General features: G+C 36.2%; 1 protein-coding gene across 2 annotated transcripts; it reads left to right on the forward strand.

Moving 5' to 3' along the window:
- The first annotated feature begins 558 nt into the window (after window positions 1-558).
- On the forward strand, window positions 559-25,450 carry HUB1 (histone mono-ubiquitination 1). 2 transcript variants are annotated; one of them, XM_088962373.1, is made up of 19 exons: window positions 559-1,216; window positions 7,011-7,172; window positions 7,267-7,351; window positions 7,810-8,034; window positions 8,130-8,291; window positions 9,241-9,434; window positions 9,516-9,599; window positions 10,085-10,207; window positions 10,311-10,497; window positions 10,600-10,760; window positions 10,838-10,909; window positions 18,723-18,799; window positions 19,443-19,637; window positions 19,964-20,036; window positions 20,126-20,212; window positions 23,393-23,530; window positions 23,604-23,806; window positions 23,889-24,054; window positions 24,646-25,450. In XM_088962373.1, exons 1-19 carry the CDS (start codon window positions 1,103-1,105, stop codon window positions 24,775-24,777), a joined length of 2,640 nt encoding a protein of 879 aa, XP_088818499.1. In that variant the 5' UTR covers window positions 559-1,102; the 3' UTR covers window positions 24,778-25,450. The 2 variants fall into 2 exon arrangements, with proteins under 2 accessions (XP_088818499.1, XP_088818500.1); XM_088962374.1 differs by having other exon boundaries at window positions 723-1,216; window positions 10,088-10,207.
- Window positions 25,451-25,993: the final 543 nt, after the last annotated feature.

Below are 25,993 nucleotides of genomic sequence, written 5' to 3' on the forward strand. Positions count from 1 at the left end.
TAGTTAGAGAAACACAAGCATGTCTTTAGTTTAGGTCTGAAATGCATTCAATGCATAGCCAGAGTCTTATTATTTCAGATATAAAAATAATTTTCAAACCCAATTTTAAATACACTTTAAAACACATCTAACATCTTAAAAGCAACATATTAATACTTTAAAGATCTAAAAAGTATTGTTAAACTCAACCTTAAAATAGTGATTTGGGAGTAAATCCCAACTCAAATAACTAAGATATAATTCATGGGAATTTGGATTACCCGCTAACAAAATGCATTCCTTAGTAGCATGATCTAACACATTACATGGACCTACCATGTATGAAATGTGGGGCGTCAGATCATGATGGGATTGTGCTGGTGTTGTAACGTTATTTTGTTGGAGGTGATCCGAACTCCACCCGTGAACGCAGCTAATTCACGGCCATGGAATATTGTTTCCGGTATATTTATGTTGATGCCCACCTGCTTATACCCACACACCATTTCCCGCTATTTACCAATTTTGGATAAAAACTCTATAAGATGGATATGCTCGAACAACGGAGACGTTACATTTATGGAAAAATGGAACGTAGTAAAACACTAAAACCCCGTTTGGGATTTGTTAATGACCAATACGCCCTCATTGTTTTTTTGGGGTTTTGAACGCATATGCCCTCATAGTTTCACAAATTCCCCAGACCTACTTATGTATAAATACCATTTTCAACTTATTTATAAAGACTATTTTCATTTTATTTTTTCTCTCTCATCTTCGGCGCTGTAGAAAAAGGCTGCATGCGGAGAGAGAGAGAGACAAGAACTTCTTCTACTTTCTTCTGCAACTTTACTTGGCTATTATCCGAATTAGGGTTTCTGATTGAACAAAAAAGCTTGTATTTTTTACTTGGAATCTTCCCAACTCCTTTGCCCTAGCTTCCTCACTTTTGATCTCGAAGTTCCATGAATTAGGGTTTCAGGGAACTTAATCGCCTTAGAAGAAAAGATCCATCTCATACTTTGAACGTTTTGTCTTAAATTTCTAGTTTTCTATCGCCTTTAACGAGCGTTTGTGTGCCCTAATGTGAGGGAAGGAGTTGTACTAGGGTTTCTCCGTTTCTATGGGGAGCACCGGTGAACCAGACCGGAAGCGGCGTCACTTCGGCTCAACTATATCCCCCACAGCTGCTGCCGCCAAGAAGCAGCCCTTTTTACCGTTCTCGGAAGATAAAAAGGTATACAAATTTTCTTCTGTTTGTATATAGTTCTGCATATTGTATATTGTGTTTAGAGTATTGGAGACCTGTTTGTGGTTCACTTTTTAAGGTCTAATCATATTGAAGTCGTCGTTACTTCTGCTGCTCTTACTTTATTGATCAATTTTCCAGTTCCTTGCATTATATGCTTATTACCATGTACGCTTAATTTCTGTAACTTTCAATATTTTTTTGTCGATTTATACCTTGTTTCTTTATCGCGTTTCAATGATGGTTCAATTGGTTGAGGGTTAGTAACCTATTTAGCGCTTCGATATTATTTATAATTTCCAATTCGAGGATTTGATGTTTCCCCGCTCATCTTGTGTTTACCACGTTTTAGGGGAAGATTTCTGGGTATTCTTGCGAGGGTTATGTATGTAATAAATATGTTTTTTAAGGTATTAGTATTATTATTGACATTAGTTTTACGATAATAGTGAACCCCCCCCTATAGATAGAGTGGTGATCAGATAATAACTCTTTCATTTGATAACCTTAACGTGTTAGTAGCATTGGCTGTAGTTTGTTGTATGAATCAAATGACTTATGGCACTTTAATACATCATTACTACTTAATCACAGCATTCCTATCAAATCTTAACTCTTCTTGATACTGGTATTGATTAATTATTGAATTATTATTACTTTGATGTCATGTATACATAATTTGTTGATTGTAGATGGATGGTTCTGAATATTAAATGGTTTGCATAAAATCTCAATTGTTTTAAAATGACATATGGTTAGCACGAGGAAATGTCAATGATTATGAACATTTTTATTTATTTGAACAAATGTTTTATTAATAATAGATAAGGGATTGTTTGGAAGATCTCTCTGGGATCATATTTGGAATATATCTTTCCTTGCGGATTTTAATTAAATCACATATCTTACACAAATGCCCTCATGCATTACCCAAAGTACTAAAATATCCTTATTTTATCTTGATGATGGTTTGACATTCCCATGTGATCTGACACATGGGCCTTGTTCTGAAGGCATCTAAGGTGGCAGTAATGCCTGGTTGGTTCATTGTTTCCGAAGAATGAATACATGGAATTGTCATATTGCAAAACTCACCTAGGTTTAACTAAATGCATATAACTTTAGGGTCCATTGCTTTATGTGTTGGATTTTCATCTTAAATGCTGGTTCTGAATTGTGATGTTGAGAGGTTGGAGGGAAAGATCAGGGAAAGTTTGCCTTTTCAAATGGAACAGGTGGAGTTTGGCTGTGTTTGGCATGCTTTCAGAGAATTTGTTATGACGAATTTTGTGATTCTAAGAATCAGTTTTAAGTTTGGATGCACAAAAATCACTATAACTAAATCCTTTCCTCTGCTTAAAACTCATTTTAAGTTTGTAGTTAAAAAATTAGCTTCAAAAAAGAATACTTTTTGGCTCAAAACTCATTCTCCGAAGAGTGCTTTTTTTTGGAGAAGAACTTTAATCAAATAGAACCTTTATTGAGCATGCATCACACACTAATGATTGCCTGAGCAGCTCACTCTGTTGAGCATGCATTACCTTTGGTGGCCACTATCAGTTCAAATAGTATAAGCCTATGATTGTAACTAAAATCAATCAGAAAAATTTTAAAGCCCTTTATAGAATCCTTTTGCAGCTAAAATTGATTTGTTTGGTTTGTAATTTGGACTTCCGTTAATAGGTTTCTAGTAAACTAAACATGTTATTTCATAGAAGCTAAATACATTATTTTTGTGAATCATTGTAGTGCAGAGTTACTGATAAAAAAAACTGATCAAAAAATTGTAGTGCAGAGTTGCTATGTGTGGTGGTTCATGAATTCATAGTAAATTCATGATACATTTATGGCTCATAGCCACACTTTTATACACTTAATTAGAACATAAGCTTTATTCTATTACAGATTGTTCAAACTCTTAAGCTCTTCATTCAGAAGAAAAGGACTAAGTTTCAAATGACCGAAAGCTGACTTTCATTCTGATATTTAAATAAAGTCATTTCTAACTTTATTTAAGTATATTCTCTTTTAGTATTTAATTTCTTTCTTGCTTGATCTATTCTTAAACTTCTATTGATTGAACTATTTTTATTTTTGCAACAGTTTTGTTTTTACTGAACATGTAATAGGCATGCTCAATGAGTTCTAGTACTAGGTCAGAAAATTAGTAATAACTTGTATTTATAAACTCCTGGTCCTGGTATTACTTTATTCACATTCAGATTTCATATTGTAGTAAGTTGAAATAGCACTTTCCCACATTTGGAAGTATTTTGTGGTTATGCTTACTTGGTGTTTAGTAACTTTTAGTGCTTCCTTTGATGAAATTATGTTTTTCACTACAATGTTAAAGCAATTAAATCTGTGCATGGGAGGGACTACTGTTGGATGCTGATATGTACCAGAGGAATTTGGGCCTTTTTTCTTTTTGGCAGATGAGTTCAGATGTTGGTCCATGGTGGGACTAAAGGCCCTTCAATAGATAGCACAGTCTCTCTCTCTCTCTCTCTCTCTCTCTCTCTCTGGTAACTAGATAAGCACAACTAAGATCAATTTTCCTGAGTTGGAAAAAAGATGGAATTATTGTAAGATTTGGAAGGGAGGAGTTTAGTGATTTAATGACTCATTAGGGGATGGCATGTTCTGGCATCATCTACGACTAGAAGATTTATACTTTCCTACCTTGTTTTTCTCCCTTTCTAAATATCATATAATTCAACTTTGATGGCTGCTACATTGGATCCAGGAAGATTGGGGATATGGGGGGCTTTCAGAGATCATTCTGGAATAGTTTTGGTGGTGTTCAGGAGAATCAGGACTAATTGGAGATGGGTATTCAATTTGGCTTGAGCTTCTTCAAGGGTTGTTTGTTAGTCTCGGTGTTTTCAAAGCACAAGGTCCAATTTGCACCTGAGGCACAAGGCGAGGCGTGCACCTTTTTGAAGCAAGGCGCAAAATTACAAAGAAGTGCTAAAAAATAAAAAAATGTAAAAAATTGCCAAAATTTAAAAAATGTAAAAAATTTAAAAATATTAAACATAATGTTAATAAACAAAAATATAAACTTAAAATTTAAAATAAATGTTATAAAAAACCTATTATCTCAAATTAAAATACATAAACATAACATGTAAAGTGTATTCAAATGAAAATTTATAAGTAAAAGCAAACATAAAAAGCATTTTCAAGCATGTAAAACCCACAATATCTCTTTTTCCTCAATTGCATTACTTCAAGTAGCTAATGTGATGTAAAACATATTGCATTCTTGATTCTATGAGTTGCCTTTGTACCACACCCCTTGAGGCAAGCCCGAACAAGTCCATGTTAGGGTCTTAAATTCTTATTTCTCAATAAACATAATGATTTTATAACTTTAATTGTCTTTTAAGAAGACATTTTTTGTGAGAAATAAGAATTTAAGACCCTAACATGGACTTGTTTGGGCTTGTCTCAAGGGGCGTGGGTGGGGGTCCGGAGGCGGAGCCCTCGGCCTAGCCGTTAGGCTAAAAAAATCTAAAACACAAAATTTCAAAAAGGCGCATGCCTGGGCTAAGGCGCACAGCGCATTAGGCGCACCAGGCGTGTGCCTAGGAGACCTGGGCAAGGTGCATACCCTAAAATGCTCCTTGCTTGTGTGCCTAGTCGCACCCTTTAAATCACTGGTCAGTTTTTATCTAAGGCACTATATTTTAGGAATGGAAGGAGATCCTCTAGTACTAATTGGATGGATTCAAGGTGGACGTAAAAGGTCTTGGTTGTATTATCACTTAATTAGGGAGGTAGAGTCTTCCATGATAAACATCTTTTTCAGATTAGTTAGAAGAATGACAAGTGACCTAGCAGATTCCTTGTTAATGGCAAGGAATCTGAACAAGAACCAAAGAACCAACGAGGAGTGGGGATATTAGGCCTCTTAAACAAGGGCCCTCCTATCTAAATGGCTTTGGAGGTTTGCTATGGAAAGAAATGAGTTTCTGGAGGAACCTAATCAAGAACAAGTGGGATGATCTAGGTTTTGGGTGAGAATCAGGACACCCTGTTGATCCTCTTGGCACAAGCTTGCAGAACAGTGACTCTTTCTTTGGTCTTTGCTCCTTCAGTGTAGGTTCTGGTGAAAAATTATTGTTCTGGATGGAAAAATGGTGTGGTGACAGACCCTTGTGCATGCCTTTACTGGCGGTTTATGAGTTGGCCCCGGATAAAGAGGCTCGAATCTTTGACTGTTATGAGGAGATTGCAAATCAAATAGTCTGGATCTCAAGGTTAAGGAGAAATGTAAATGACTGGGACATCAAATCTCTTGCTGCTTTGTTGCATTCCATGGAACAGGTTAAGCCTCAACCGAGGTTAGAAGACAGCTTTGTTGCATTCTAATGAGGATGGATGTTGATCCAAATCCTTGGATATGGATTTGGAAGCTGAAGGTTCCCTTGAAGGTGATTTTCTTCATTTGGACAATCATCAAAGGCAGAATTCCCACTGTTGATGTCCTAAGAAGGAATGGCAAGATCATTGTTAAGAGTTGCTGTCTTTGAGGTTTGGCTGGAGAGACTACCCAACATCTTCCGGTGGGCTGTGACTTGTCTCAGGTCCTCTGGGCTCACTCTCTGAAGCTCTTTGGGGTGAACTGAGTGAACCTTCCAAATTTTGAAATCCTGTTTTCTACTTGGAGATCACACGCTTTCAGAAAAAGGGGAAAAGCTCTATCGAAGATGGGTTCCTTTGCACTATATTTGTGCCTTTGGAGGGAAAGGAATAACAGAGCCTTTAAAGATAAATCTTTATCCTTGGAGAAGTTATGCGAAAAATTTGAAAGAACCAATCTGAAATGGGTGTCCATCTCTAGGCTGTTTTGGGGGTTGAACTGTTGAAGTATAATCACTTTATTGATCTTGGGGTTGTATCTTATGGGGTGGCAGCTTGGTGTTGTAATGGTTGTTGCTATTTTTAGTGGTTTTCTAATTGCTAATTTGTATCCTAGTTTGGGGCTGTAGAGGGAATCTCTCCCTCTACAGCCTCTTCTTATTTATTTATTTTTTTTTTTGAGAAAAGGTTAACCTCTAACCTCTACAGCCTCTTCTTCCATTGATTTTCTTTGTTGTATTTTCTAATTTCTACATTTCCAGGGATTTTCTTCCCTACACTTAGCTTCAATGGATTTTTTCCTTTTCCTTTTTATGAATAACTTAACTTTTATTAGAAGAACGAGTCAATAGAGTATGAACATGAATGGGGACACTTCAATTTAGGCTGGTATAGCCACCTACCCACCCTGTTGATTGCTTTTCTCCCTATCCCAACCCCAAACTCATTACATAGCCCCAAGAACACCTCATCTCTATTTACACTCTGTCTTGCCAAAGCATCAGCCATGCATTGGCTGATATGTGTACCCATAGACATTCTATAATTGTATCCCTCCCCAGGTCTTATATTCTGGCGTCATGTTCTGGTGCTGCCGAGAGATCTGATTTCTGTTGTTCATCCAGCCCACAACTACTCTTAAGTCATCCTCCACTCTTTTTTTTCAGAACTCCAATGGGAGGTATTGGAAAACAAGCTTGAATAAATGAGGCAGCAAAGCATTAAAAGCTCTCCTAAAAAATGATTTGATTTTTAAAAGGGATTCCTAATATGAGACTGAGACAGATGGTATGCATTCTTGTGTGGGTGATTTAGATGGTTGTTGTTAAGAGAAATGATACCTTTTCCTCTATTGTATTATTTGTTTTGAATGTAAGTTTACTTATTATGGGTTGGTCATTTTCCTATGTTGCAGCTTGACACTGCTGTGCTGCAATATCAAAATCAAAAGCTTGTTCAGCAGTTGGAAGCTCAGAAGGTCGAGTATTTTGTTCTTGAGGATAAATTCTATCAGCTGAAGGAGAAACAACAGGCTTATGATGACACAATAAGTGTGGTAAACAGGTCTTGGAAACAGGTACTTGCATTTTTTAGTTCTTCTCTCTAACTATGACCGGTCAATTTGTTCATATTTTGTTGATGTCAAGATGAGGACACTCTTTTCTTAACAGCTGGTTGATGACTTGGAATCATGTTCTGTTCGTACGAGTTCTGTGGGCAGCGGAAAGGATTCCAAGAATTTATCGGTTCCTGATGGTGAGAAATGTAAAGATTATTTGAATTTTCTTATGGTTAAAGGAAAATTTTATTAAATAAAGAAGAGAATATAGAAGAGAAGAGAAGAGAGTATTGAATATATTTCTCCTCACCGGTGCTATTATTAGCTCATGCTGCATGATCAAAAAGTCTGAAAAAGCTCTTTGCAATTTTTTTTCTCTTTTTTTGCCAATGTATTTTAGATATTCCTATGCTTCTTTTTTATGGGCTTGTTATAAATTCTAATATTACAATCCTGCTTGATACGCCGATGTTACTTCCACATTTTTTCCTGTTCTTATTGGGTAGTTTGTTATTTACTTGGATTGTGTATGTAATAAGTTTTTGCATGATATCTTTCCTTTTTGGATAGATTCCAATGTTGCTGTATTGTATGAAAATATATGGTTTCAAGTGATTGTAACTTTCTTTTTTTGGGTCTTTAACCATGTTGACAGACAAGCCACCATTGCCTGTCGAGGATTCTTTTCTGGCCAGGCTCTTGGAGACGGGGGCAACTGAAAGTTGCTCTGTGAATGGCCCTCTTAATCAATCGGAAGAAGAAAAACATACAGCCTGCACAATGACCAAAAACATTTTGCAAAATATAGTATCTTCCATTGATGACCTGTGGTATTCTAAGGATCAACTGTCTCTTGGACTCCTGGAAAATTTTCAAGATGGTAAGATGTTTTTGGGTGAAAGAAATTTGTTTAGAGTTCCCTTTTAGATCGTTTCTTAATTTTTTTTTTTGTGTATTCTATTGTGCTCTCTCTAGATCCCTGCAGACAAAAAACATCCAATGATTCATCAATGGATGTTAAAAGATTAAGGATGGAACTGGATGACCTTCATTTAAATCATAAAATATTGGCAAGTGAGGTGCAGAATCATCGAGATGCAAATGCAAAGAACAAAGCTGAACTGAAACGTTTAGTAGGTAATGTGCTTCTCAATCATAACAGGATATACAAGTTGCACACTGGAAATTCGAAATTTGTATCTTTATGTTGATAGTTCATAGTTCTGTATCAATTGCTTTAAGTTCAATGGCTTGATTGCTGTTTTCAGTTTGTCATGAACTGGAATACCTTTCCCATGCCAAAGTGGTGTTTTTTTAATATTAATAAATTTGGTTGCCGATTTGCTTGCTGGAGGGAGTGTTAGAGGCAGTCTCTATATCATAGTTCATATTTCAGGCATGGGGCCATGATGTGTTTTGTGTTCGGCTTTGCTTTATCTCCTTTCATTGAGACTATATTTTCTTGTTTGAGTCGTTTTTTTGTGGGTCTGTATCCTGTTTTTCTGTTTGGAATATGCTTGGGTGATGATTAACTTTAGTGTTCCTGAATCTCTTGTGGAAATATAAGTTTGAGTGGCCCCAAATGTTTCTTATAATCCTTTTATTTTCTACTTTATACTTGCACTTTAACATTTCAAAATCATACATTGTTGATAAGAAAAAAACAATCTTGCCTGTAATTGTAATAAATTTGTGATTATATTAAAATGAATTTGTCTTTTGTTTATTCCTCCATGGTGATCCCTTATTTTGTGTTTGGTTTAATAGAGAATAAGAGAAACAGAAAGGGGAGAGTTCTCAAGGATTTTTGCAAAATTCCTTGAGAAATTTTCCTCAACTTCTTTTTCCCTCTTACTTTTGGTCAAATCAAACACAACATTAGGGAAATGGCCTTAGCATATTGAGTTTCTGGTATGGGCATGTTTTATTTTCTTTTCATTTTTCCTGGAGTAAAAGAACTTGGAAACATGTTCCATTTGACCTGGATTTGTGCCAACCAAGGTTGAGTTGTATTGTTAAATTTGAGCATGACCTGAGCAGCATTGGATATTGAAACTTGATGATTACCTCTGATGGTGTTTTTCAGAGGAACTGAAGAGTACTGTTTCTGAGTTGGAAGAAAGCAATGGTAATTTGGCAGCTCTCAAAGCACAGAGAGATGCAGGACAAAGTGCTTTTTTTCCTATTTTAAACTTGGGAACTAAACATATTGCTGGAGATAAGTCCAGGGATAAGCAAAAAGGTTTGCAGGATATGGAATCAACACTTAAGGAGTTATCGGTAATTTGCCAAGATCTTTTGTTTATGGGTAGACTTCCTCTTGAACAGATACTAATATGCATGATTTTGAACCCCAAACAGGAGTTAGCCTCATGTCGATTGGCAGAACTCAAGAGCCTTCACGAAGAAAGGCTACACATTTTGAAGCAGTTATCTAGTTTGCAGGTTTTTTTTCCCTTTTTATAAATGTTCCTAGTTTTCTATTCTTCAATGTTCATGTACTTCCATGTTTACTTCCCAATAATAATGGGCCCGTTTGGCAAGTCTTTTTGAGAAGATCTTCTCGTAGCTCTGACAATCATTAGACGCATTGAGCTTTTGACATAAGATCTAGGCAGCCCGAAGACCGTTTGGCAGACACACATTGTTTTGGGTCTTTCTGTGCGAGATTAAAACGTGAAAGATGTGAGAAGCTTCATTTGGAGCTTTCCCGAAATTGGCCCAAAATTGGGTTCACACGTCTTTTCGGCGCTGTCTTTTGGCGGCTAGATCTTCCGTGTGCCAAATGGGAATAGACCAATTTTCGGTCTTCCCGGCTTGTAAACAGCCGAAAGACCATGCAAAAAGACGCGCCAAACGGTGCCAATGTCCACATTATAGTGGCACTACTTGTTCCCTTCAGTGTAGTTTAATACGATAATTTTAATCAGCAGACCAATTTGAAGGATGTGAAAGGAATTTTTTCATCAAAAGCATACTTTTTGGTAAGCGATCAGCTTGACAAATCAAAAGCAGAAGTAGTCCAGTATCAAGCCTTATTCGAGAAACTACAGGTGGTAACTGGTCGGTAGTTTTGTTTATGGAAGTTTTAATCATTTATTTGGAGGCATCCTAATTTGGTATTGCTGACTGTTTACTTCAAATATAAAATTATAGGTTGAGAAAGATAACTTTACCTGGTGGGAAAAAGATGTCAACATGAAAGTTGATTTAGCGGATGTTTTTCGAAGAGCTTCTGCAGTTGCTGACTCTAGAACGGCTGATTTAGAAAAAGAGATACAGAAACGAATTGATGAAAGAAATTTCATCGAGTCTAGGCTGGAAGAAGTTTCAAGAGAACCAGGTAGATATTCAGAGGTTACTTTTAAATGATGAATTCTTGACATTCTTTCTACTTTTTCATTTTACCATGTTGCAATCTTAATTGACTTCTTGCGCATTCTAGGAAGGAAAGAAGTTATTGCAGAATTCAAGGCCTTTGTTTCTTCATTCCCCAAGGAGATGGGCATTATGCAGAGCCAGTTAAATGAATACAAAGAAGCTACTTGTGATGTTCATTCCTTGAGAGCTGAAGTTCAGTCTTTGTCCATCATTCTCAATAGGAAGGTTGGTATTCTTAATTTTTTGTGCATCCTTGTAAGTGTACGGTTTGAACACTAAAGATGTATTTTTTTTCTAAACAGGCAAATGAATTACAAACTGTTTCTGCTAGATTGGCTGATAATAGTGCTGAAATGCAGAAGTTGAAGGATGTGGTATGATCTCTTTCTGTGGATCCTTATCCCCCTAGCTTGTTTTTGGATGAGCACTCATTTTCTTAACTTTGTGGCACCAAATACCAGAAAGTAGACCCCTACCTTGTTTTTGGATGAGCATTAACTTTCTTAACTTTGTGGCACCAAATACCAGAAAGTTGAATTGTGGGTGTGCTTTGAACTTGACGAATAATGCTTGCCTTTGTAACCATAGCCCATCTTTTGTTGAATGCAATATGCATCCAGAATTTCTTTCTTAGTGCCATGCCTAGAAGACTTTGTTGTTGTAGACTTGTAGTCTATGCCATTTTGGATGGCTTCACAATACATTGTAATGTTTTTACTATTCATATGTCAGACATTTTGACTGAGACTTGATTCATTTTATTTAAGTTCGAGGTTACACACTCTAATTACCTATCAAAAAAAGCTACATACTGAAAGGCATGGGGAATGAATGAAGACTGTTAACATATTGCCAATAACTAAGAATATATTCTATTGGTAAAGCAAATGGATGTAGTTTTCTGGATAGGTGGGAATTTTCTAGGCAAAACTTATTCTTGTAGTTAAGGTGTCTAGTTAATGACTAGGTGTTTTGGAATGGCACGCCAAATTGATGCTTAGGTGACAATAATGAACAGATAAATACATACATATCTTATGATGCATGTAAGTTTCCATACATGGTATGCATTACTTTTTGATAAATAACAGCATGGATTTCATTTGTAGAAGAGCCTTGCTACCCGAAAACCAGATAGCGGGAAAGAAATATAAAGCTGTAGTTATGCATCAGCAACACTGAAGAACAACTACAAAAAAATACAAATTTACTCTGGCCCTGGTGGTAAACCCCACTCCAAGCACTCATTTACAGTACCATTCATACACATTATGTTTCATAAAGCAGATTAGTTAATGCTTTATGGATAGAAAATGCTGGCAAGATGATAAGTTGAACTTTCAAACTCCTAAATAAGGTATCTTGATTACCACTAAAACAACTCTCATCTTTAATCCAAAACAGCACCACTTCTTCTACTGTTCTACATTAACTCTTCTATTTATAACCAGCCAAATCAGTCTTAGCTTTCAACTTCAAGGTTCAATGTATCGATATACCTCTGTGTATCAGCAGAAGTGCATCAGACTTTGTGCTTCTTATGTTTTTTTTTTAGTTTTTTTTTTCAAAATTTGGTTTATATATTTATATACATTTTTCATTAAAAAAGGGGTTCCCAAAAACACGTGTAAACAGGTGTTTTGGGGACCAAAAGATATGAACAATGCTCCCAATAATTTGGGCCTTGTTAGCTTTTCATGAAGTATAAGAATAAAAGGGAAATAAATATTCCATCCTAATAACTGCCCATTCCACAAGGAAGTTGTTCTTAGTATCTCCAAAATGTGGTTAAGGTTGCTAGGTAATTCATGTGCGTTTTGCAATGGCAAAGTGAGCCAATGCCCTATGCATCACTAAAATGGGTAATGCATGTTAGGCCCCGTTTGTTTATTGGTAAATGGGGGGGGGGGAGTTGGCCAATGGGTATATTTTTCCCATTGACCAACTTTACAATGTTCTTTTTGCATTTAGAAATGGGTCCCATGGTAAAATCAGCTCCACTTCCCCGGGTAAAACTTACCCATCTCTTAGAGTCCCAGGTTGGTAAGTAACTTTCCCACCTGGGGGGAAATTTTGTAAAGCATAACATGTCAACTTTGCCCATTTTAATATTAGCTTTTTATGGGTAAAAATGTTATTTTGTTACTTACTTGGGAATCAAAGAACATGGGTAAGTGAATTTACCCAGGCAAGTTACAAAGTTGTACACGAATGAGGCCTCAATGCATGTGTGCGTATATGCATGCATGTTCAAGCAACTAAGGTTAATGAATAAAACAATATGCTGCGAAGCTGTCTAAGTTCAATATTCAAACACAACTTCAACATGCAGAATGCTCAAATAATTGTAATAGGTCAAGCAAATAATCTATTACACAAACAATAAACTAAGATTGTCATATCAAAAAAGATTTTCAAGCTTGCTTTAAGGAGCTGGTGACTGATGATATTGTTGCTTCAAATATCCATAATAGTGCTTAATCATCATGTTATAATGCCATCTTTTGCACTTCTCCAATAGTGCTTTCATTAATACTTGGTGTCGGTACCCATGGAAATGAAAATACGCTGTGAAAATGTTAGGAAATATGTCAACATGTTAAATTGTGTGCGTGTGTATGTAATGATACAAAGATACCCATGGAAATGAAAATATGCTGTGAAAATGTTAGGAAATATGTCAACATGTTAAATTGTGTGTGTGTGTGTATGTAATGATACAAAGATATATTATGGAATTTCATTTATCTGAACTATTAAACAACATATTAAATCAGTAGATGATGAGATGCCAATCTAGACTTGATTTTCATGAATGGTGGCAAAACTTTTGGAATTCATACATCTTAAAGAGGTTGAAAGAAATGAAGTTGTCTCACTGATAAGTGGTGAGGGGCATCCCAATCTGGTCAGTCAAGCTTTGGGCTTGGGCGACTTAGCTAAAAGTTGGGATTTCCAGATTGACCTGTCCTACCTGTTTCTATGCCATTATCACCTCTTTTAAGATTTTAGTATTTCTAGTATGAGAAGCTTCGGTAGTAGAGCAGGGGTCTGAGCTTCTGATATTACTTGCTACAATTCCCCTAATATTTTTTTTGGAAATAGACAATCTACTTATGGTTGCATAAAGTTGAAGGGATAAGAGATCCATCATATGGATGGCTGAACCCTGCAGGAAGCTAGGGCGAAATTTCAAAAATCTCTCTCTCTCTTCCATGTGGGAATCGTATTTCCCTATTTTAGAAAAACTGCATTTTTCAAGGATCAATCTTGAACCAAGAACCGAACTTGATCTGAACCGAAAAGCAAGAGGGATATACCTGATACGAAGAAATAGTATCTCCCAATGAAGTTGTTCACGCCCAAAGAAAATCTCCAAAGACTGCTCCCATTGAAGATGACACAGTGTAGGGTGGAGCAGAATCAACAGTGTTTTTTCCAAGAATCGAACCCTTCACAAGAATTCGATGGAGGCGGTGAGCACAACTTCAAATCAGTCTTTCTCCAAAGACCGATATCAAGATCTGATCTTGATCACTCCTAGAAAACTGGAGAATGAATTGTCAGTATGGTGGCGGCAGGAGAATGCAGGGAGAAGGTGCAGTCACACTGTATTCGACTTCTCTCTGTGTTCTGAGATCTTGTATCTCTAAGATTTCTGGAATGGGTTGAATGGTTTGCCGCCGCCTCCTTTTATAGCCTTAAAGAGAGCTCCTAATCTCATTAGGAGTTTCCTAATCCAAATCTATATTTGGATAATGAGTTCTCTTTAAGAGATAAGGATAATCCCTTATCTTATCTGCATATTAGATTAGCTCTCTCCTAATCTCATTAGGAGGTTTCCAGATCTGAATTCAGATCTGGACTCTCTGAGTGGATAGGGTAAAACCCTATCCTATCTGCTGATTTAATCCCAGATCCGCCCCCTTATTTAATTGATCATATCAACCTAGTTCGAAATGAGCTTTTAGGCCCATGAAGTCTAAGTGCTCGAATTGCTTTCAAACTACTTCCTAGTTGGGCTTCTTTGTATGGCGTGGGACCCAAACATTGATTTACACATCAGTCACATGGGTTCAGCCCAGCCTCTGTTACAAGGCCTGAACTCCTAATGGGCCCAACACTTACACTAAGTGGTCCCTGGGCCAAACCACCTTATAAAAACCCAGGGACTATGGATAGATGCAAGATTAGCCCATCGGGTATTACCCTCAATGGTCTTACACTTAACCTCTCAGCCCATAATGATCATACACTGCCCGACAAGAGATGACCTATCCCTCGGCTGCAAGGAATAGTGCTGCACTCTCTACTCACATTTATCTCGAGAATTAAAACCTTTTTGCAAACAATTTGAAACCATATAATATATATTCATATTCATATATAAAATATATTTTGCAAAACAAATTTCAACGATTGAAATCGGTTGTCGACAGTCTTGGTTTCCATCAGAGAGAGTGCATCCTTGATCATTACTTTTGTCCGACAAAGGAGTTGATCTTGTCATTATGATCACCCACTCAGATGAATTCTCGAATTGTCCCAACATACCTATGTTTTGACTCCCGCTAAGGATCTCACTGATTGGCATATCAAAGACAACCCAATCCGACACCTAGTGCAATATCATAATCGAGTCTAGGGGTCAGGTGTAACTTTTCAGTTTTGCCCACTAATCACCAAGGTCCAGGGCAATACTAGAAATCTGGTCCGGTTCAGGGTTTCAAGTAAACACATTGCATGTACCTTGGGTCTCACCCTGGCAGCTGAGACAAGTCACCCCAACACTTGGTGGCACACCAGTGTCAGCCTTAGCAGGATAAATCTCTCAGACTTATCCAACGGCTGTGAACATTCTAAACTAACATGAGTCTCATTATGTGTCAATTTTAAGGGTATTATACAGAAACATACCACAATAACATGAATCAAATATGTACTTTATTAATTTACAGTAAATGTCATAATGTACATTAATCTAATTGGAGCCAAGGGCATACACTGTTTAACAAAAGTTATGTGGAGGCTTACATTCTAATGTTGTCAGAATCTTACGATTTATGATATGATTCATGATGCCAAGGGTTTCAATTCGAATTTTATGATTTGATTGATAAATCTTACACTTTATATGTTTTTTGCAATTTATTGTGGTTAAAATCATTTAGAATTAGTTCTACTTTGTCTTTTTTTGTTTATATTTAGTTACGTCAAGGGACACTTGTTTTAATGCCCTTACTAGAAAATGAGTTATTTATGTTATATTAGACCATATATTAAATTTATTTTCTTTTATATATAGGTTAAAGAGACATTTTATGTGGATTGTTTGACTTTCAAGTCAAACTTGATTATTTCATTTTACACTTTGATTTTAAGTGCTAAATTCTATTGTTTTAGGTACGTATATGGTAGATATGGATTTAAAATCACTTCTCCATATATATATTTATAGCGTTTTAATGCATCTATTTTTTATTTTTTTGACTTGGTAAGCAACAAATAATCTTATAGTTTACAATACGATTCAATTCGACTTTCTATATGGTTTACTATACAATTATGATTTTTAAAACAGTCCCCAGCATGATGGGTCTAGCTTGGTCAATTATCCCTGCTGTCCTACTAATGTTTCATCATAAAAGATGATATGATTGTAATATGCTTGATTCATTCCCCTGTAAGATTGTATTGTCTTGATATCCTTCAGAAGTGATGCAAACCGACCCCTCTCTTTCTATGCCTATCTATTTTGCAATGCAAAAAGGAAATTTGTGAACTGCCATGCTTGGTGAAAGGAACCACGACAACATGGAGTGTGAAGATATTCAAAATTAGTTCTGTTATGAGCAGATTGAAGGAAAGGACCTTTAGGCTATTCTAAGATTTTCATTTCACAGGCAGTTTCTTTGACAGGATTGTATAAAGGTTGTCCATCCAGTTATCACAGTAGACTGCTCCAGGGGACTCCAAATGGTGATGTCATAAATTGGTTTCTTATTGCTAGACCCTGATTGACTCATTATGAAGATTGCTCAGAAGATCACTCCATCTGCCATCCTTTATTTTGATGTTTTTTCAACTTTCATGGGTTTAGGCTTGATCTTTGAGCATTTATGATGTGTTGAAAATGTGTATGTATTTTATTTTAAATTTCTTTTTCCTGGTTCAAAGGGTAAAATCTATTTCAAACTTCATCAGGGAGTTGTTGGTTCTAGTTAGAGGCCCAAGTTCTTATATCCATTGGTGTTAGGGGGGAGCTGGTTGCTGCTAGTGGGGGTACTGGCTAGTGCAGGATTGACTTCTTGATCTATTGCTTACACAGCTGCTGCTAAGGCACTTGATTGGGCACGTGCACAATAATGGATGTAATACCTGGATATTTGATTTATTAGATGTGTAGGTTGAGAGGACCATTTTAGATACTCATCTATTCAGGGGAACTAAGATATCAGATCCATGCTGAACAACTTGTAATGCTCCTTTCCATCCCTTTTTCTGTCTCTGATCTTTCCCATGTTGGATTTGTAATTTTTATTGCTTGTAGCTTGTTCTTTGTGTGTTGCTTTCTCTATTCCTCTCTAATTTGATCTCCCTGTTGATTATCGAAGGAGTCTTCTTTTGAAGGAGGCTTATTAGGATTCCTAGGTCAGCAAATAATGCCATCTGTGAGTTGTATGGGATCATGTTCCAAAGGCATTTCATTCCTTTTGTGGTATTGACTATGTCCTGTTTTTTGGGTTTGGGGGGAGATTGTGGATTGTTGGGTTGATTGGTTATCTCACCTGCTGGTTGGTTGATAATTCTTTAAGTTGGACTGCAAAGGGTATCTGTTTGGCTAAATTTGAATTCAATCCAGTTAAGGGAGATCTGATTTCCTTGTGTTTACAATTGGATTTGTATAATTATATCTAATTTAATATGATTATGTATGTATATATCTGTATATGTATATATATACTTATATATACCTAAAATTATATTGTATCTATTAGTAATATTAGTTTAAATTTTGTATTGTGATAGTCTTGTGTTCAAATTCCATACAGATTATTTCAAGTCATTTCGTTCATGATATACAATGTCTAAGTACATTTTGGTTCAGTTTATTAATGGTGTATGACAGTGTAATCATTTTTAGTTAATTATTAGTGCTACTCAATATCTATTTTTCTGAATTTGGTTTGAATCTGGTATTATTGATTTGAATTTGGATATAGTCATATCCATTTTGATTCAATCTGTTTGCAGCCCCTATCTTGAGGTATTCTCTATTATGTGGAATTTCAGCCTATTTTTAGCACTAGTTTCGATTTTTGTCTCCCTTATCAATTACAATTTATTGGACCCAGGTAAGGGGGAGAAAGATGGAATCTAATAATAAATTGTCTTGTTTCAAAATTAAGTTACTTAACAAAAAATGGACTCTGATGATGTACTTGAACACATATTTCTCAACCTTTAGGTTCACACCTTGCCACCTTGATACCAACTTGTAATCTCACTATGGATTTAGGGCTCTAGTTCTACTAGATCATTTTCGTGGATATTAGTTACCAAGGCCTCATTTGGCATGTCTTTTCGCACGGGCTGTTGGCTATTTAGAAGCCTGATAGCCCGTATTTTGGTCTATTCCCGTTTGGTTGGGAAAAGATCTAGCCGCCAAAAGATGCCTCCCGAAAAAGACGTGTGAAGCCTGTTTTGGGCTATTTTCGGGAAGCTCCAAATGGAGCTTTTTGACTTTTTTCATCGTGTCTTTGCGCGAAAAGACGATTGGGAAGACACGCCTTAACCAAATGGACTTCAGGCTGCTAAGATCTTAATGCAAAAGCTCACATCGTCTTTTGGCTGTCAGGTCTGCTGGAAGATCTTTCAAAAAAGACTTGCTAAACAGCACCTGAGTTTACTTCCATTCTTTCTTTGGGAGTGGTTACATCTGGAAGTTTAAATCTTTCATGACTTATCAGAAAAAGTTTAAATCTTTCATGCATCTCAAGATAAATAATTATTTTGCAATTCTTTATCTTGCTTTCCTTCTCTGTGTTTGTTTTTTTTTTCCTTATAAAATTTGGTGCTGTGCATGCTTTCTGATATGTTGAAACTAATTCTTTATCTTGGATAAAATTTTTTCCAAGATAAAATTTTGCAATTCTTTATCTTCCATTCTTACTTTGCATGCTTCAGGTCCATGATTTGGAGGAAAGCAGTCAAGAGTTGAAACTAATTCTAGAAATGTATAGACGTGAAACAACTGATTCCAGGTTTGTTTAGATCTTGTATCTACTAATAACTTTTCTTCATTTTCTTTTGTGGAGGGGGTTACTTGTTGCTAATCCTTTTCATTAGCTCCTTTGATGCTTTGGTTATCTTTTTTTGGTGGTTTGGAATTTTGCGCTTTTATTGTTATCACTTTCGATTGTTTTATACTTTTGAATAAATTTCTGATATGCTAATGTGAATTACTGTTGGATCCTCCCATGTGCAAGGCTTTTTAGAAGTTGAGCTTTCTACCAGGTGATAGGCTGAATGGCCTATGCATACATGGGCAAGCATGCATTTCACATTTGCATGTCTACACACAAAATCCTAGATGTGTAACAAATAACATGTGCATGTATAAAACCTTTATCTGGTTTTCTATTTTATCTTTCATCATGCACAGCAATACACTTTCACTTCCCTACTGACCTATTATCCTCAAAATAAATAAAAGTAAATACACACGCACACACATTCACATACACCCACATCAACATTCAAAGATGAGGAAGCACAAAGAAAGAAGAGAAAGATAACCCAAAAAAGTTGTCAATTGTTACTCCAACTCTTGAAGTTGGTTGCTTAGAATGATAAATCTTCTTGTGTGATAATTGATTAAAAATTTTATCTTATCTCTGATCCCAGGGATGTTATAGAGGCTAGGGATTTGGAATACAAGGCATGGGCACAAGTTCAAAGTCTTAAATCTTCTCTTGATGAGCACAGCTTGGAGATGCGTGTTAAAGCAGCAAATGAATCTGAAGCAATATCTCAACAGAGGCTGGCAACAGCAGAAGCTGAGATTGCTGACTTGAGACAGAAATTGGAAGCCTCTGGGAGGTAATATTATTTCGCATATCACTTAATTATTTCATGACTTGTGAAATAAATAATTATCTCAGGGTCTTTGTACAGCATTGCTTTAGGACTCTTGACTCATGATGCTAATTGATTTTAATGGTGCACTATCTTCCACAATTCACTCTGTTTCCAACTATCTTCTAACTTTGATGTTTGTTTGTCTTGATGACTTTGAAGTCTTAGTGTCTGTTTTATGTGATGTTAGTTTTGTCTATATTGGCATTTTGTAATTATTACATATTAGCAATAGACAAAGAACTTTTCTCTATGAAGAATCAATTTTCTTTTCTTTCTTGTTCATTCAGGGAAATTTCTAAACTATCAGAGGCACTGAAATCTAAACATGAGGAAGGTGAATCCTATTTATCAGAGATAGAGGTTGGTCTCTTTTGTTTTTACTAGATTTGAGTTGTATGCTGTAAATTTGAGAATGTGGAGCAGAACTGATACTGTGGTTTTCCATGTAGACAATTGGACAGGCATATGAAGATATGCATAATCAAAACCAACATCTTTTGCAACAGATCACAGAGAGGGATGACTACAACATCAAGGTCATAGCTTTTTTCTTTCATGTCCCTTCATCTATCTATGCAACTATGTTCATTTTATTTTTTAGCAAAAATTGTTTGCCATGATGAAAAGGGAATATGGGCATTTTATTCTTAGGGTTCAAGTTCTATTTGTTTTTCCTCTTCACCTTTATGTTAACATGGTTTCTACGATATAATTGTTTCATGACAGTTGTAAATCAAATTAATCTCATTATAGTGCACACTCAGAAAAAAGTATTTATGTTGATGTGGCAATTCCATTATAGTTTTTGCTGATGTGGAAATTCCAGAAACAAATGAAAACAAAAACATTGATTCTATAGAAGTATAGAACGCCCCTTTAGTTGCTAAGAGGCATTTAAAAAAAAACTCAAAGGTTGCACCAAATGAAATTTAACCTCTGAAAAGTCATGTTCTTAGAGCTTAGAGATTCATTAAGTTCAAACAAGCACCCCTTTATCTCCTCTAAAAACCTTTGTAGCTACCACAATCCACGGTATCAACATCTAGATATGCGAATTCAACCCCAAGATGAGATAACTTAGTTTAATCAAATTCTAAACTCCCAATAGGTCCAGTTTATAAAGAAGTAACTTCTCTTTCCTAGTCTCTTATAGAAGTAAGAACCTCCCAGCTCCCTCTCCAGACTTTCCCTCTCAGCTAAAAGTTAGGAATTTGATATCCAACTCTGGGGTACCTCTATCCTCATTGATAATTTTTTTTTTTGATCAATAACACTTTCATTAAATCATCAATAGAAGATTTACAAGAGGAAGACAAACACACTTATCTTCCAAGAGCAGCAGAGAACCTCAAGAAAAGGAGAAAAAGAAAAAGAAAAAAAAAACACTAAAGTCACAGCTTAGCCCAAAACAGTGAATCCCTTTGTGCCCCTTGTTTAGCTAAACCGTCAGCTAGGGAATTTGCTGATCTTTTAACCCAACATGTCTTAACTTCCATCTCTCGCACCAGCCACTTGAATTTCCTCTTCTCATTATTGTATTTCCATAAACCATTGTGCTCTTTAATCAGCCACCCTATCACCACCTTTGAATCCCCTTCAATTAAGAGTTTCTTGATGTTCAATTCCTTTGCTTTCCGGACTCCTTTCATAACTGCAAAATCCTCATTGATAATCTGACAACATAAATTTGAATCTATACTTCAATGTTTTCCTTGAAGTGCCTTCCTATTGATAATTTGGAGATTTGGTACAATTACTGGCCTCAGATTGCAATCAATACGGGAGAAATAAATTCAAGGTTATAGGAGACAGATTGATAAAAAAAAGGGTTATAGAAGACGGACATCAGTGGTATGTTTTTGTTAAAGTTGTTTTGTAACTCCTTGTTAGGCCCTTCAATGGACCTTTTCCTTTGGAAATGGAGGTGGATGAAGCACATGTGCCTGCAAAATTATCTTTCCTAATGGACTTCTGCCATTGATAAAATTCTCATGTTTAGGGGAGGGCCATTGAAAGTAGGTATTGCCTTTATGGTTCTGAAGTTGATTATTTGTTATCCACGCTTTTACACACTTGCATTGTATTTGGTTGCAAAGAAACTAATAGAAAAGAAACGAAAATAAAATAAATAGAAAAAGAAATAAAATAAATGAAGATTTTCTTTTGGAGTCAGTGGGGTCAGTTTTGCTTCCTCTTACTCTCCATCTGCTTTTTCCACCTTTTGAGAGAATAAAAAGAGATCAAAGAGAATCTATCTACCTATTTGTTTTTTAACTTTCTTCTTTTTTTCAACTTGGTTTTTCTTTTCTTCCAAACTAAAGATAGTATCTTTTAATTTTTCGTCCATTATCTTTGAAACCAAATGCAGTGTTAGTGTATGGTCCCACTTTTTGCAGCTGTTTTTGATTAAGTTGTTACTGGCCAAGGACATTCTTGTGTTGTTCTGATAGCCAGTTAGATGTTTCACAGCTATTTTGTGTAAACTTCAAAATGGATGTTGTGTCTATATTGGTCACTTCAATTTTTAGTGCAAAGTGCATGATTGACTGCCAGGTTGTCTCCTTGCTATGTTCATGTAACACGGTTTCATGGCTGGACGAGCAATCTTTTGGAATCTCTTTCCATTTCTTTGTGCTGGATGATATGGAAGGAAAGGAAAGCTTATATTTTTTATTTTAAAGGATCCAATCCTAATCCTTCAAAGGGAAGATGGTTTGCTGGGTTTTGATCCCCAAGGATTGACCATGTATGATTTTTGTAATGTACATTTTAGTAATACAGTTACACCATTATCAAAATAAATATGTAAAATTACACCCCCTTTTCCATTTAGAAGATTTCATGTCATTTGATTTTCACAAAATAGTGATGCCAGATGTGTGTTTGACACATTCTGAAGCTTCAATGTCGAGTATAGTGTATATATGGATGGTATTGTTTTCTCAGTTACTATCGTATTATATATTGACTTACTCTCATCAGAGGCTGCACCCAAGCATAGCCTGCCATTTATGAAAGCCAGATTCCACTTGTGGTTGAGAGACAAGTCATGTGGGCTCCAGAGAGTTGGATAAAGGAGGTCAGAGGGACTAGATCCTTGGTTGACAGTTTGATCCATTGTTCATCTGGGTCTTGAATTCTAATAATATGATAGCTGATAGACTCAATAAGGCAAGGGTTTGGAAGGTGATTTGCATTGGTTGGCCAAGACTTGGGGGTGTTAATGTGACAATTTGAATAATTTGATCCATTGTTCATTTGGGTCTTGAATTCTAATAATATGGTAGCTGATGGACTCACAAAGGCAAGGGTTTGGAAGGTGATTTGCTTTGGTTGGCTGAGACTTAAGGGTGTTAATGTCCCTTTTTTTTTTCTCCCGTTAATCACTCTATTTGTAGCTTTCCGTTTGTGTGTATCTCTGTTCAGTACCTTGTTCTCATACATAGACTATTATTATTGTGAAACTGGTATTCATGCTTTACTGAGGCTTTTTGGTGATTTTATTTCACTATACATTAAAACTTCTATTATACATATTTTGATTGTAAGAATGCGTTTGTGGGGAATTGTTTGCTAATGGATGCAGAGACAATGCTATACGCACACCAGCATGCTGCATGCTGTTCAACTTATATTTTTCACGAGTTTTCTAGATTGGTCTTTCTGAAAACTTTTTCTTACCATCATGTAGTTAACTCTGTCTATCCATGTTTCAGCTTGTTTTAGAGGGCGTGAAGGCAAGACAGCTGCAAGATGTGTTGCTTGTGGAAAAACAAATCATGGAGAGGGAGTTGCAACAAACTAATATGTCATTGGATTTGTATGATGTGAAAGCTGCACGAATTGAAGATCAGGTATTTAACAGCTTCAGTCTGATAGCAAAATTAGCCCAGTTTGTGAATTTTGAGTTAACTACTTGCTTTGCAGCTCAAAATATGCTCAGAGCATGTTGAGAAACTTGCAGAAGATCGCTGTCAGAATTTATCTACTTTGGAGAACACCCAAAAGAAACTTGCAGATGTGCAGAGAGAATCTCAACAGCTAAAGGAGTCATTGGAGGAATCACAGTCCAAGGTAGAGATGAGACGTGTGAATGTTGCAGAACTGCAGGTAGAACTTGAGATAGAGAGGTAATGAATCATGCAATCCACCTCCCTTTCATTTATTACAAATTTAGTGTGTGGGACTTACATGTTTTCCTACCTTTATCAGGTTTGATAAGAAAAGAATAGAGGAAGAGTTGGAAGTCATGACAAGGAAAGCTACACGTCTGAGTTCACAGACAGAGGGGTCATCAGTCCTTGAAAAGCTTCAGCAGGAAGTAAGAGAATATAAGGAAATACTCAAGTGTAGTATCTGTCATGATAGGCCAAAGGAGGTAAAGATCTGGCTTCAATCTTTAATAAGTAAACTGTTATGTTACATGGGATAGTTTTCAATGTTTATGATGCATGCCACTATTTCCCTGTTATATATATGGGATGGTCTCCACTCTCCAGTAGTCCAGTGTTCGCTGCATGCATTTAAGAATTGTCATGCATGTGCACTAGAAGTTCATGTATGTCAACAAGCTACAATAGAAGGGAGAAGATCAACAAGCCTAATTCATTCCTTGTGCAACAGACAGCCATAACAACTTAGACCGAGTTTTTCTGCTTGGAACAGTTATGACGTGTCCTTGCATCGAAGTCTTAGGGGGTATTTTTATAAGAGCCTTAAGTAGCTAGACTTGTTACGGAATCTTTCAGTGAATAAATTATTAAGTAGATTATGAGCTCCTTAATGGCTGAAATTGAAATTGGGTTAATTACTATATGCTCAAATACTTTATTATTTAATTATTTCATCCACCAAAAATACTAATAAACAAATTGTTCAGTAAAACTACTTCAATGATGGTCCCTTGTAGTTCTGCTCTTGCCTTTTAGAACATTTGAGGCTTGTGCTTATACCTCTTGTTGGCCCGTAGGTTGTCATCACTAAATGCTATCACCTGTTCTGCAACACCTGCGTCCAACGAATACTTGAAACTCGCCAGAGGAAGTGTTCAGTATGTGCTGTGAGTTTTGGCCCTAATGATGTGAAAGCTGTCTACATATAACTGATATGAGAAGAAGATGCGTTAGTTGAGAAACATATCCACCGTGCCTTTTCTCACGCACACAACTTCCAAGAATGAGTCTGGCTTGCTTCTACGTCAGCAGTTGTATGGATATATAGCTGGGAATTCTGTAAAGAAAAATGGAGGGGAAAATGTAATGAGGAATTACTTGGAGGCTTTTTCTGCTTCCTCTTGCACCTATAGCGAGCTAGCTCATATGTGCAGGTTCTGGTTTTAGGGTGTGCTTTCCCATCAGCTTCTTGAGTTTTACCATATATGTGTAAAGTTTGGCTTCCTCATTTAACTGCTTGGAGCTTTTGGAATGTCTCAATTGATTATTTGCAGATCCACCAGATTGAGCCTGCCATTTTCCGAAGATATCATGGAGGTTGAGTGGTCGGTAAATAAAAATTTCGTTACAGTGCTCAACCAAATGCTTTCTATTGTGTTTCTTGCAAATTGCTTAGGAATGGCATTGTTGATTGTTGTATCTCAATGCAGAGGTCTAGCCTCATTTGGTTGGATGAAATTGAGTTTATAGTTTTGGCAGTTATGGGGACATGCTAATTAATTCATTTTTATGTACCAATAATCTTTCCAATCAGATGCTGCCCCCGAAGTGTACCCCTGAACCGGCCGAGATTTTATACAAATTGTTCTAAGAGGTTTTTTTTTTAACCCCTCGTGTTTTTTTTTGTTCTTTTTTTTTTATTGTTCATCCTGTATGCTTCTAGTGTATCAGTTGTTGCATCCACTTATTTGTTCAAGTTTATTGTCTTGAGAGTTTCGAGGCTTTGCAATTTATAAGGTTCTTCTCAGTTCTCACTTTTATTTTTTCTTGAGTTGCATCCACGTATTTTACATCCTATCCGCTTCATAAATTGTTGCACATGGGTCTAGCCATTTTTTTGGTGTTGAGGGAACGGGCGGATCGGTTGATGGAATGCACGTTCTAGGTACTTTTTTTTTTCCGTTACAATTAAGAGATGATTCATTTAAGCACTTTCTAGCGTGTAAATACAAATCTCTAAATGTATTTAGGTAGTAATCTTTATTTTAATTCTCGAGGTGTTTTCTCATGGAAATACAATAATGGATCTATTAATATTCAAATGTATAAATTTAATACTTTTTTTTTTTCTAATTTTTTGCTCAAGCTTCTGGAAGGGGTTTAAAACCCACGTCGCTACCTAGAATTTATGGATCAAATTTATAA

This window comes from Nelumbo lutea, chromosome 1, assembly GCF_056320005.1.
Source record: "Nelumbo lutea isolate HS-2025 chromosome 1, American lotus-T2T, whole genome shotgun sequence".
NCBI lineage: Eukaryota > Viridiplantae > Streptophyta > Magnoliopsida > Proteales > Nelumbonaceae > Nelumbo > Nelumbo lutea.